This window comes from Myotis myotis, unplaced genomic scaffold, assembly GCF_014108235.1.
Source record: "Myotis myotis isolate mMyoMyo1 unplaced genomic scaffold, mMyoMyo1.p scaffold_m19_p_18, whole genome shotgun sequence".
In the NCBI taxonomy this organism is placed as follows: domain Eukaryota; kingdom Metazoa; phylum Chordata; class Mammalia; order Chiroptera; family Vespertilionidae; genus Myotis; species Myotis myotis.
In genome coordinates, this window is record NW_023416322.1 from 23,510,427 (window position 1) to 23,524,913 (window position 14,487).

The following is a 14,487-nucleotide window of genomic DNA, read 5'->3' on the forward strand; positions in this document are numbered from 1 at the left end:
TTGGCTTCCTCTGTGCTCTATTTGGATTCTCCTTTTTTTGCTATGTGGTTCAGAAATTGCCTCCAAGCAGAAAGCCAGGGCAGTTATAGGACTCACCTCATTTGTTTCCCTTCTCATAAGAATCACAGTCTTGCACTGCTTGTTGTCCAATATTGTCTTACATATGTTAATTTTTTTTTAGCTGATAAGAGAGCACATTTATTCTAGTTATTCTGCCATGGCCAGAAATGGGAGTTATTTGGGATTTCTTTTAACATATTTAAATCTGTAACAAAATTAGTTCACATTTAAAATCAATTATATCTATATCTAGGAATAAGTTCTCTAATTGCAAAGTAGTGAATAATTGTTATTTCTCAACTTGCTTAAGATTTTAATATATTAGCTATGATGGCACTTTTATAGGCAAGCTAGCATTGTATCAGTGTGAGTATAGTATTACTCACTTTATAAGCAAGGTGTTTTTTGTGCATGTGTCTTCTATTTTTATAAAACATTTGCTGTTAATTTTTCCATTATCTTACCTTAATCTCTTTATATTAAGAAGAAAATATTAGGTGCAATATTAGCATAACCTTGAGGAGAGTTCATAATAAAAATGTCAGTTTCCAAGCAAGAGGGAGAAAATGAGAATTATTGGCTAGGGTGTTTATTTCACTTAGCAAGTGAAAACAACTCATTAAACAAGAACTTATTTACATTTGGGCTCTAGCAGACTACAGCTGCAGCTAAGAGCGACCAGTCATTCAAAATGCAAACAAAAATCACTTGAAACCTACAGTAATAACCTTATACTTATCACTTTCATACCTCTATGCTTAAGTAAAATACCAGGTTTTATTGTATTGTATTGTATTGTATTGTATTGTATTGTATTGTATTGTATTGGTTTTATGGCCAACTTTTAGCAACCTTTTGTTTTTTTGTGGAATATATTGGGTTGACATTGGTTAATAAAATTACATAGGATTCAGGGATATGATTTTATAATGCATCATCTGTATATTGTATTGTGTTTTCACCACCCAATTCAAGTCTCCTTCCTTCACCATTTATAATAACCTGGTTTTATTTTTCTGTTGCATGCAAAAATTTATTTTTCTGTTGCATGCAAAAATTAATTTATCGTCAGCCAGTACCTGGTTATCTGAAAGACAGTTTTATCCTAAATCTCTTTTTTATAAGTTCATGGTTTTTTCAGGAAGGGGGTATACTGAGATGTAAACTTTTTTTTTCATTGTTTGTTAATATGAACAGTTTTGAGTGTTTCTAAGAATTCTTAGGACAACACTCTGTCACCTATATGTTAGTCCCAAAAGACAGTTCCAACTGGGCCCTTTCTTCCTATGTTATCTTATTTGTAAATAAGATATTTATCTGTCTCCGCAGGAAAATATGTTTAGTGTTAACCCTCTGGTAGCATCTGATATGGCATCACTTGTTAATGCCACAATAGTTCTGAGGTTACAAAAGACATTGTTTGTTCCTGTTGAATAGTTATCAGATGTCTTCCTACTTAGGTTTAGTGTAGTAATTATACAGACTTCAGACTCCTCTTATGTGGTGATGTATTATTTAATTGAGCCTAACCTTTCATACTGTATGATAATATACTACACTTTTCCAAGATTTTCTTCTACTGAGAATTAGAAGTTTGAATTATGTAATTTATAATCTCTAAAACTGGCAGAGAGGGTGCACCTTCATCTCTACCAGGTTGCACTGCCTTCCTTCTTTGTATTAAATGGTGACTAGAGCCTGGTTGGTGTGGCTCAGTGGTTGAGCATCAACCTATGAACCAGGAGGTCACGTTTCAATTGCCAGTCAGGGCACAAGCCAGAGTTTTGGGCTCGATCCCCATTAGGGGTCATGCAGGAGACAGCTGATCAATGATTTTCTCTCTCTCTCTCATATCATTGATGTTTCTATCTGCCCCTCACTGAAATCATTTTTTTTTTTTTTTAAGGGGACTAGAATTAAAATGGCAGAAAGAGATAGAGCTTTGGTCATAAAATTTTCACCTTCCCATCATTGTATGTTCCCACAGCAGAGCGAGCAGCTTTGGGTGACTGCAGTGTCTGATGGTGGCCAGGGCTTTCTTGGAGACTGGAGTTTTTGCTCAAACAGAAACTAGATCAGTCAGTGCTATTTGTGGCTTCATATCTGGAAGGTGTTCACAGAAGGATCATGTCTGGGTCCAAAGTGGATATTGAAAGTAATTCTAATAGTGAAAACTGTATTACTCATGTTACTATTTTCAAGATTACATGTGCTGATTTAAGGGAAAACCTCACCTAGGGAAATACTGGGTGAGGGGAGGAAAAAGTTTTCTTTAACCTTCTTAGCATCCCTGACCAGGTCTGAAAATTAAATGTCAGTGACTTATTAACAGGAGAAGAGCTTTATTTAAGCTTTTTGTGACACAGGAACCTTCATAAGGAAATGAAGACCCAAAGAAACAAGCCTGAGTAATTGGTGCTAAGTTTGAGGAAGAGGGGCAATCCTGTAGAAATGTGGTAGGTTACAGAGCATGGAGGAAACAGCAAGTTCTGTTTGTTTGGATTCTTTTTGGCATCCCTTTGTCTTTGGAGATAAAGGTGTTGCTTTCTTCTGTGTATAGGATGGGCACTTCTCACCTGAGGACTTTATGGGTTGGGGGGGGCGGGGGGGGGCGGGAAGGGTGTCAGAGTGATCTTCCTGCTTCTGTTGTTTTCTCAGATTCCTTTAACTTAAAGTATATAATATGCCAAGGTGCCATATTTTGAGGGGTTTTTTTTTGGTCCCCAACCCCCCTATCAGGAGTTCCCATGTCCACCCAAGCAAAAACATGTCTTTTATTCCTTCTTGATATAATTAGGACCATGGATTTTATCGCCACCAACTACAACCAAAGAATGTTCTGATACTATAATTTTGAGGGGTTGTGGAAAAAATTATTTCCTATCACACCAGTAGCAAAAACATGAGCATTTTCCAAAAGTAACTTTACTAGGAATCAAAGGGAAGTAAAAAAATAGAAACGAACAAGTTTATAGAGCACAGATGCCTGACTTTTGCAGATATAGATCAAGAGTTTTCTTTCTTGTCTTCATCTCTTTGTCATGAAGCCTGTAGAATATACAAGCAGACCCTATTCTTCATTGAGGTTTTGACTACATTACCTGTTTCTCATAGCTGTTGTTTGGACTTGGTCGTTCCATCAGCCATGTGGCCTCTGTGGCATTTTGAGTCTGTCTGCCTCCTTTTAGCTGCCCACTCTGAAAAGCAAAAAGACTTTATACACTTCCAGGCTCCAGACTCTTCATTTCCAACAGGAGACATGTCCCAACTCTTCTTACTTAATGCGTTTCCTTAAGTAAATGGACAGTCTTGTCCATTTCGTTCCTATTCTTCCTACTTGCCAGAGAAATGATTTTTTCCTAAAGTTTAGAATATAAAAAATACATTCCCACATACATTCTATTTCAAGTAATCACCAAAGTTATAAAAAGTGCATATACTGAGTGATAGAATAATTAAAAAGAAAGACAGCCTTCCTTTTCCCAGATGAATATTCACACTTGTTTGTTTTCCTAGTACTGAATAGCTGTCCATATTCCTAATACTGAATAGCTGTCCATGTTCTTGTATGACAAGACTCTACTGTAGCATTTACATCAATTACTGGTATTTTATGGGAGAAAATGAATGAAGGGGGAGTTTTCTATGGAAAGGATTATGCTCTTTGTTTTTCTCAAGTTTTATTGGTGTTTTCTTCCAGTCATTATTTCTTTTAGCTTTCCTTCTACTAGTAATCTGTTCTTTTATTTTTCTTTACATTTGAAAGTTTCCTACTCTGCTTCCAACTTTATTATTTTTATTAAAACTTAATTCTCAAAATAAGGAATTTTGTGTTTAAAATTTTTAGTTAAAATCATGTTAAAGTTGGTTCCCCACTTTAGATTCTATTAGTTTCTTGGGGTGAAGGGAAGAAAGAAGAACGAAGAGGAATCTATTCTCTTGGACTGCCCTCCAGAAAACCCTCTATACTTTAAAAATTCTTATTCTTTTCTAGGAGTCCAATGTGCTGATTGCTGCTAACAGTCAGGGTACAATTAAGGTAAGCTATTTATTTTATACATCTCCATTTTAAATTCAGTTTCATTTTTAGACTGTAATGGAATATAACTGTAACATGGAAATACAGAGTTATACTAGCCTTAGAGGTATTTCCAAATCATGGGTCTATGTCTACTTGGAAATGGTTTTGATTGAAGGGGAAAAGAATAAGTAGCTTGCAACTATGGAGAAGATGATAGTACTTGTTATAGGTTATATGAATGCTCAGTGGATTGATGAGTGGTCAGAATGAAAAATAGGCAATGGCTGTTAAGCATTTGCTGTGGGCCAAACGCTGTTCAGCTTTTCTATGCCAGTCCAAAGACCCTCAGGGCATTCTAAGATAGAGCTGGAGATGCTTAGACATTCACCAGATTTAAAAATATCTTACTCTTCTTCATGTCCTCTTCCCTGACAAGTGGGTTTTACTTCAGTTGCCAAGGAAAGAAAAGGTATTTTAGTGTTCTGTTGAAAATTGATCGATCATGTGATCTTGCCATTAGTTTGATCCAAAACTTAAATGTCTCTGGGCACACAAGTTTCAGTGTCAAATTCATACATGGTTTTCCACCTGCTTTTCTTTGTAGTTAGGAGCTTACGGAAATAAAAATTGTATCTAATTACACCATTGGATATTTAGCACTTGGGGCACAGTACATTCGACAAATAAATGGAATCTCTGTTTTAAGTGGTTCTCTGTAGTCTCTCAGTCTCCCTTTCTCTTATTCTCATGACAAGCCATTTATTGAAAAAGCTGCACCTTATCCTTCTGTGAGTTTGGCTTTTGAGGCAATTAGAATTGCTAAAGTAGCTACAGAAGCTCAAAGTTACATATGCACTTATAGAATCTTAGTGACAAATCTAAGATTTTGTTCAACAGCATTGACCTCTTATGTTAAGAAGCCTGCTTGCTAACCAAAAGACAAAAACCATTATGGAAGCACAGGTATAAGTCAAGCCTTAGCACTAACAGGAGGGGGAATCGTTGCTCCTTTAATTCTTTGCCACCTAGAATTGCACTCTCCATTTTACATTCTTTTTGACAGTGGCTTGTAATTTTTCTCATGTTCTATGTTCTTTCTTAGCCATTTCTTCTATTCTTTTTATAACTGATCATTGCTTCTTGTCATTTTTAATTTTAGCAATATCTCACTTTTCTTGTATGACAAGACTCTACTGTAATAACTAGCAAAATATTTTGACACTAGAAAATATGTGAAATAATAGGCAAAGGCAAAATATTAGGTCCTGTATACCTTGATACTGCAAACTCTTTATCAGTGGGAGAGATAAATAGCTTAAAATCCTAAACAGCAATACTTAAACTTTTCTTAAGAATATGGAAAGACACCAAAAGTAGTTTACAGTTGTGTCCACTTTTGATTACAATAATTAATAAATAAAAATACAAGAATAAGCATAGAGTATATTCTTGTATTATTATTTAATAATTTAGTATTTTCAAAAGTGGATACAACTATGAACCTACTCTTGCCACACCCTGTATACATTCCAAAAATGTTATATCCATGCTATGCATCAGCCAGTTTCTTTCTAGTTAACTCTGGAGATAACTAATCTCAGAGCATTGATCCAGTTGTTGAATTGAAAGCAAGAAAGGATTAATGACTAATTCCTTCAAATTCTTTGGCATTTTAGCCGTGAGCGAAAGTTTTCCTGAATTAGTTCACCATTTACAATATAGTAAAGATGCATTAAACTCTTTGTATGTTCTTAAACTTTTTATTAAACTGATCCTTTTCTCCCCCTAATTAGGTGCTGGAGTTGGTATGAAAGGTTTACTCAAATTAATTTGTACATGGTCCTGCTGAAGTATATCTGCAGCCAACAGTGAATGAAGATAGAGACTATCACGACAAGTCTCTCCCCGACATCATTATGGGTTTTGAATTTGTTTTGAGTATTTTTTCCTTTTACTTTTTCCCCTCCTTTATGCCCTTTGGGACATTGGGAATGCCCAGTGAACTCTGCACCATCAATGTAACTCTGTGGACTTTGCTGCTGTTGATGGTGTAGTTATCTAATTTTTGTGATAGGGAAACAAATTCTTTTAAATAAAAGTAAATAACAAAAAGTAATAAAAGTTTATTGAGCCATGGTTGAGCTGGGAAAGTTTGTATCAGTTGTGGCAAGAGACAGTAATCTCAAGACAGCACACATGAGCTATAGAATAATGTACCAGTGAGTAGCTTTTAAGGCCCATATTTCCCCACCTCTTTGAAATTATGCATGTCAACGTAAATATAAAAGTACGTGGGTTCCTTTCAGTGAATTTAATGTTTACAGTAGGTGGAAATATTAATAACTTTACCATACAAATTCCTTTCTTCATTCTCTGACCAGATTTCTCTCGTCAGCAAGTACTATACTCCTCAGTCCCTCTACTTCTGACCAAAGATCTAAAATTTTGATGCGTTAAGATCACATTCACACAGAAAGTGAATGTCAGTCTGTGACATATCTCTGCCTTTGAAGTGTCACACATACTAGTGTATGTCATAAGCTCTAAATGCAGGCAAACCAATTTATTTCACACAATCATAGCTATTAGTACCATCCTCGGCAGAATGTATACTTAGTTCAACCCTTGCACTTTCTTTAAAGAGCCAAACAGTAAATATTTTCAGCTTTGCAGGTCATAAGGCTTGTGTCACTATGCAACTCTGTCTTGTAGCAGGAAAGCAGCCACAGACAGTGTGTAAACAAGTGGGCATAACAGTGAAATGGGTCGAGGGTTGGATTTGGCCCAAGTCCCTGGCATATAGGTAAAGAATTGAAAGCTCTGTTACCAAAATTTCTAAGCCATGTAATCTCTTAAACTGTCTAGTTACTTTTCTAAATAGTTTTCAGTTTGTAGAAGGAAAGAAGTTAGAATAGCAGGTCAAGCAAAAGTAATGTAAAGCCTTTGTTTGAGCTACTTTAAAAATCTGTATGCTTTTTAGAAAAAGATATAAACAAAATTAACTCCATATATTTTTGAAAATAGACACTTGGAGAAACTTGGTGTGAATAACTATATGAATGATAATACGTTTTGTAACACCCTCCAATAGAGTCTGGAAAAATAAATGTGCTATTCTCAAACACATTAATATTCTGCGACAAAAAAACCCAAAAAACAACAACTTTCACCTAACATGGGATTAATAAAGGCTAAAATTAGTCTTGCATCAATTCAGATCAGTTTTTTTTTTAATCCTTAACCCAAGGATATGTTTTTATTTTTTTATTTTTGAGAGAGGGAGAGAGAGAGAGAGAGAGAGGGAGAGAAAACAACATTGATTATTGTCTCCCACACACGCCCCAATCACAGATCGAACCCACAATCTAGGTATGTGCTCTGACTGGGAATTGAACCCACAACCTTTTGGTGTATGGCAGAATGCCCCAATGAACGGAGCCACCCAGCCAGGGCTAGAATAGTTTTTACCATCCAATGAGTTTACCGCAAACTTAGGTGAAATTTTTTATATTCAGCTTCACAGTTATATCTTACTAACTTCTGAGAGTTGATAAACTTTTGGACTCAATTCTGAGAGAAAAGGTCACTGTCATTCAAAAGTTATGCCTGTCATCAGTCAGAACAGTGTTAGTTGACCTTTGTTTCTAAGACTAACGAACGACATTTTGCAGAGGTATAGAAGGAATATTCAAGTGTAGGTTCTTCTCTTGAAGAACTTCACATAGGCAGATGGGTCCAGAAAAGTCATCAAAACAGGAAGCAGAGACTTCATGTCTCTGAATGTGCTAAAATAGAAGCAAATTGTTGTGGTATTTTATGTGATCTGATTTTTAAAAATATTTTATTTTGGGGGGTGGTCATGTTAATTTTCATGTGTTTGGAATGATGTAATAAGGTACTTTAGTTATCAAAGGGACTGAATTTTTTTAATCAATTATTTTAAGGCAATGCTTTATTTAAATTTGTGTTTTAACTTCTTGTAAATAGTAAGAAACAGTTTTTAAATTTGTGGTATTTTTTGTAGGATGTCAACATCAAACTATTACTATTTCTTGGAAAAATAACATCAGTTAAATAAAGCTTAAAGATAATGTACATTCTAATACCCCCCAAAAAAACCCACTTTAACTCAAGAAGAATTTGGGTTTTATCTTTCAGTCTAATCTCTATTTCAGCAGATTTGTAGAGGGTTTCTTAGACACAACATGTGCATTTGAAACATTAAAGATTGAAGAACTTTGTAAAGTTCTTATAACAAGATGGAGTTACTAGACATCAGAAAATTTATGGGACTGAGCCACAGCTTCTGAAAGATGAGCATGGCTGGCATTAATAAACAAGGAAGAGACACGTATGGGGTGAGTTTGAACAAGTAGAGGAGCCCACTAGATATGTGGAGCCTTTTAGGGCATTGTTGAGAATTTAAATTTTGTTATAAAAGCAATGCCAAGGAAGGGTTAAATGGAACAACATGATCTCATTTATTGTGAGTGGATGGATGGAGCAAGAGTTCAAGTAGGAAGGTGATCAGTCAAGAGTTAGTGGTGACTTCAACAAAGATGATAGCATGCTCTAACCTAAAAACTGTTTCAGCTTAATAGTTTGCCACAGCATTAGTTCCTATATCTGAGAGAGTCTTGATTAATTTTTAAAGTCATTTTCTCATAAGTCCTGACAATGAAGAATACAACTCAGCAAATTTATTTCTTCAGTGGTTATGCAATTCCGAACTAGCACTAAGTCACTTGGGAAACTCATGATCAAAATGTCTGTGTGCTATTTTAGGGACACCACTTCTCTAAGGTAAGCAGTGCTAGAAACTACCTAGCCTTTGGTTCTAAACAATCAGATAATTTCATTGCTTTTAATGTAGTTATGCAAATATAACTGGGATTAATGGTCAGGAAATAGACTTACTTAGAAGTGAGACATGAGGAAGTGTTAACTTAGATCCTGAGCCTGTTGTGTTACATGACTGATTAACACAATAGTAGCACCTTGTAGTTCCTCCCAAGGCAGTTATTTACCAGCTTCTGTGTGGCTTCTGGTTAATATGTTAGGCATTCCTAGACTAAAGAGAAAACCATAATGATCATTCTAGAAATATTTGTTGAGCTCCTGCTTTGTGCAAGTGAGGCACTATGTACTACATACAAAATAAATAAGATATGATCAAAAAGCTTATTGTCCAGAGGGAAAGATGGATAAGTATACAGTGTATAAACACATAATCAATGTAAATTTTAGATGTACGGTAATGGGAAAAATTATAAACTAAAATGGTAGGAGATAAAGTTCAGTGGGAGTAGGGGTGGTTCCATGAATTTTTTTTCCTTGGAGGAGGTAACGTCTCAGCTGAATCGTGAAAAGCAAGGATACGTTCAAGACCAAAGGAAGCAAAGAAGAAGGCTTGAGTAGCTCCTACTGACCAAAGGTGGAATAATTTGAGCAACAAATAAATGATATAAATAATTGAATGAATAAATAAATGGAAAGAAGAGAGAAATTTTTCATGGAACATAATTGCCACTTCTAAATATGGCTGTGCATAGTGATTTCCTTCCACAAAGTCCAGTAAGGAAGAAAAGAAAAAAATTTGTAACCTGACAAATATTGCCAGCGGCAGTTGATCGGTGTCATCATGAAAAGTTGTAAGTCATGGTGATGCTAGTAGATACTCTTGATATGAGGTACTGAAAATGGCAGTTCAACTTTGGGATCTTCCCAAAATTAATAACCCAATCTAAATTTTAAAAGAAATCAGATGAATCCCTACTGAGGGGCTTCCTATTAACTAGCTGACTGGTCGTCCTCAACACTGTCAAGGTCATCAAAACAAGGGAAGTGAGAAACTGTTACAGCCACCAGGAGCCTAAGGTGACATGACTGAATGTAATGTAATGTCCTGGATGGGTCCTGAAACAGAAAAGGACGTTGCATGAAAACTAAGGAAATCTGAATAAAGTACTGGACTCAAGTTGATACAATGTATTAGTATTGATTCATTAATTGTAACAAATGTACCATACCAATATCAGATGTTAATAATAGGGGAAATGGGGTGTAGTATGTATGGGAACTCTTGATTTCTTTGCAATTTTTCTAGAAATCTAAAAAAAAATTTTTTGTCAAAAATAAAGGTTTGAGGATAGCTTCAACATATACCAAACAAGGTGCAAGCCAGTAGTGCGAGTTCAAGCTGGAGAAGTACATGGAATAAATCAGCGATCTGTTTCAGCTATCCCTACAAAGAAAGGCAAACATGGAGTTTAGGGGAGGTTTACAGTCTCCACTTTGTCACTAACAAATTGTATAATTTTGCAAGATAGTAAACCCCTGTACTCTGTATTTATCCCTAAGTTCTAATGACTGAGAATGATACTCTCATCTTAATAAATAAGGTTATACTATATAGAGTCCTTAATTATCTTGTGTTAGTCACTCAGATATGTGAGTGCCTGCAATTATTTGTTTCTTTTTATTTGAGATCATTACAGCTCAATATGAGAATCAAGAAATTTCATTTGCATATCATTTTAATTTGTTCTTTGTGAATCATTAGCCCTTCATCAGTTTCAGAAGCAAACTCCCTCGTGCCCAAGTTCTGAAGGAGATCTTCGCTTGGAAGTGGGTAAGGACTCATGAATTCTAAGTTGAAGTTTCCAAAGATGATAACAGCCTAGGTTCACCAACTACTGTGTAGAGTATTTGCAGTGTCTCAGGATGATTTTATGGGTTTTCCTATATGCCCTGTGTTTTCACTTTGTTACTGCTAGTCTGTGATTAGTGGTTTAGGAGCCTTTTGGAAGAACCACATTAAGAAAGAGTCTTAAGGATTTTTCAGAGGAAAAAAAAACAAGGCAAACATAAATAATGACATACTTCTAGACTCAAAATTTAAAGATTCATCTTTAATTTTATACACCTGAAAGAATGCCTTATCTCAGAAATGTTTTTGTGAGTGAGCTTCAGTGGAGTAGCAGCCTAGTAATAACTCAGTTCAGTCCCGTGGTTGGAATCCTCAGCTCGTGACCCCTAATGGATATGGGCTATTCTCAAAAGGAATGGATTCAAGTCCTATTCATGCAACAAAATTGGAGTGCCTGTTACAAGGTGGTCTAGTCTAGGCTAGGGGTCAGGTGACTTATAAAGAGCCATGTAATAAATACTTTAGGCTTTGTGAGCCATACAGTCTCTGTCACTACTCAACTCTGCCTTATACCATGTGAAAACAGCCCTAGCCAAATGTAAATAAATGAGTGTGGCTGGGTTCCAATGCGACTTTTTGAATGGACACTGAAATCTCATTTAATTGTGTCACAGTATTTTTTAAAATTATTGTTCAATCATTAAAAAATGTAAAAAACCTTCATTGGTGATGAGCCAAAGGAAAAGTTTGGTTGGATTGGGCTTGTAGGCCATGATTTGCAAACCTCTGTTTAAGGTGCTCACCATGTGGCAGTGGCAGGAGGAAAAGAAAAGCCATGAAAAAATCCCATCTCTCCAGTTCATTTGCATATCATTTTATTGCATATCTTTTTCCATAATGGTGTGTGTCTAGCACAGGAACCTGAAAGGCCTGGTAACTCAAGTATTTTTGCAGCAATGGTGTTCTCTCTCTCTCTCTCTCTCTCTCTCTCTCTCTCTCTCTCTCTCTATTTTTTTCTTTATTGATTAAGATATTACATATGTGTCCTTATCACCCCATTGCCCCCCACCCCCACCCCGCTACTCATGCCCTCACCCCCCTGGTGTCTGTGTCCATTGATTAGGTTTATATGCATGCACACAAGTCCTTTGGTTGATCTTTTCCCCTCCCCCCACCCTCCCCTACCTTCCCTCTGAGGTTCGATGCTTATCTGTCTCTGGATCTGTTTTTGTTCATCAGTTTATGTTGTTCATTATTTTCCATAAATGAGTGAGATCATGTGATATTTATCTTTCTCTGACTGGCTTATTTCACTTAGCATAATGCTCTCCAGTTCCATCCATGCTGTTGCAAATGGTAAGAATTCCTTTTTTACTGCAGTGTAGTATTCCATTGTGTAGATGTGCCACAGTTTTTTTAATCCACTCATTTGCTGATGGGCACTTAGGCTGTTTCCAAATCTTAGCTCTGGTAAATTGTGCTGCTATGAACATAGGGGTGCATATATCCTTTCTGATTGGTGTTTCTAGTTTCTTGGGATATATTCCTAGAAGTGGGATCACTGGGTCAAATGGGAGATCCATTTCTAGTTTTTTGAGGAAACTCCATACTGTTCTCCACAGTGGCTGCACCAATCTGCATTCCCACCAGCAGTGCACAAGGGTTCCTTTTTCTCCGCATCCTTGCCAGCACTTGTCGTTTGTTGATTTGCTGATAGCCATTCTGACAGGTGTGAGATGGTACCTCATTGTCGTCTTGATTTGCATCTCTTGGATAATTAGTGACTTTGAGCATGTTTTCATATGTCTCTTGGCCTTCCTTGTGTCTTCTTTCGAAAAGTATCTAGGTCCATTGTCCATTTTTTGATTGGGTTGTTTATCTTCCTTTTGTTAAGTTGTATGCGTTCCCTGTAAATGTTGGAGATTAAACCCTTATCGGTGATAACATTGGCAAATATGTTCTCCCATGCAGTGGGCTTTCTTGTTGTTTTGTTGATGGTTTCTTTTGCTGTGCAAAAGCTTTTTATTTTGATGTAGTCCCATTTGTTTATTTTCTCTTTAGTTTCCTTTGCTCTAGGAGCTTTATCGGTGAAGAAATTGCTTCAGCATATGTCTGAGATTTTGCTGCCTGTGGATTTCTCTAGTATTTTTATGGTGTCCCGTCTTATATTTAAGTCCTTTATCCATTTTGAGTTTATTTTTGTGTGTGGTGTAAGTTGGTGGTCTAGTTTCATTTTTTTGCATGTATCCAATTTTCCCAACACCAAACAATGGTGTTCTTTTTCCATAATGGTGTGTGTCTAGCACAGGAACCTGGAAGGCCATTTTGGAGGGCACACCACATAACTAAAAGCTTTTCTTGTTGCATTGCATAGCAATTTCCACAGGAGTGCGCACATGCAGTGTTGATGTATATTTGTGTGTGCATTTTTGGAGAACCAGGGGACACCTTTCTGTTAAAGCTCAGTAAACAATGCGACACTTTGGACAATTTATTGAAGGGAATATAAATATCTCTACGATACTCTGGAAGGTTTGTGCTTAAGGTAGCCTGTTGAGTTGGGAAAGCAGAGGGTATTTTGCAAGATTGGCTCCCCGCCAACCGCCCACTTTGGTTCTTTCATCCTGAGTTATTAAAATTTACTTTCTGAACATAAAAGAAGCTTCTCAGCTCACAGCACTCACCAAAGATGTTTTCTTGGAATGACTGTCTCTTACTGGTAATCATACATATGTTATGGCTAATGTTTGAACTCTGGCTCATTTGGAGGGGTTAAATTTTGAAAGATGCAACAAAATTACTTTTTTCCCCCATATTAGCCACTATTAAAAGCTAGCTCATTATTTTTTCAATTTTTTTTTTTTTTCATGTTTAAAGACCATGTTTGTACTCCCACTTCTCAGACAAAGCAGTTCCAGGAGAGTCTTCTCACTGAGGTGTGGGCTTCCTGTGCTGTTGAATTGCAAAGCTTTGCAGTACAGTTTCAGTAATATATCTTGGGAAAGGCCTCAGCATTCTTGGAAATTAAAAAGCACTCCATGAACACAGGGCAATATTAGCATATGCATAACAAAATTTTAGTCACTCTTTATTATGAATAAGAAGTATAAAATAAATATTGGCAACAACAAAAGATGGGAAGCTGAAAGGTTAGGTTAGCTATTCTGGAAGTTTCACTGCGCCCATAAAATGGTATTACTGCGCATATTCTCTGCACATGGCATCTGCTTATGAGCTGACCTGCCAGTAGCCACCATCACAATGGCCACGAAAAGCTGGCTTGGGGAAATGCACAAAGTGACATTTCTGAAATGTCCCTTTTCCTACCACATGCCCAGTGCATTCTCTCCCTGGAGATTTTTAGTAGGAGGTGACTACGGGCTGAAAATCTGCATCATCTCTACAGGAGTCCTTTTAGTTTTATTTCTCTCCCAGGCAACAAGAGTAGAGAGGGGAGAAGGAATTGTGACTCTTGGTAAAAGAAAAGAATGGTTATCAGGGGAACAGTCACACCCATAGAGCCGCAAGTGGAGGCCCAAGATGATTTCAGATGAAAACTGGCCAGGTTAATGTGCATTAGCCCCAGATAACAGCTATTTACTGGCAGAGCAGGAACAAAAAGGCCTGCCTCCCTGGAGGGTCTCCTTCCTCCACACCCTGAGACCCTCCTTGGCCCTCTGGGCTTCCTGAAGCAGAGCTTTGAAGCATTCTCACCCCCAGAGGAGAATTCTGGTTGGAGGCTGGAAGGGTGACTCAG

The 14,487-nt window shown here is 36.8% G+C and overlaps 1 protein-coding gene across 5 annotated transcripts in view; it reads left to right on the forward strand.

The window, feature by feature from the left end:
* Positions 1–6,217, forward strand: part of COP1 (COP1 E3 ubiquitin ligase) — a 104,254-nt gene extending 98,037 nt beyond the window's left edge. For all 5 annotated transcript variants that reach the window (XR_004973424.1, XM_036344641.1, XM_036344640.1 and 2 more), the window contains 2 exons: positions 4,055–4,099; positions 5,875–6,217. Coding sequence is in view for 4 of the 5 variants with exons in the window: in XM_036344641.1 (XP_036200534.1) it covers positions 4,055–4,099; positions 5,875–5,892 (63 nt within the window). In the remaining variant the exon portion in view is untranslated. The remainder of the gene's footprint in view (positions 1–4,054; positions 4,100–5,874) is intronic.
* Positions 6,218–14,487: the final 8,270 nt, after the last annotated feature.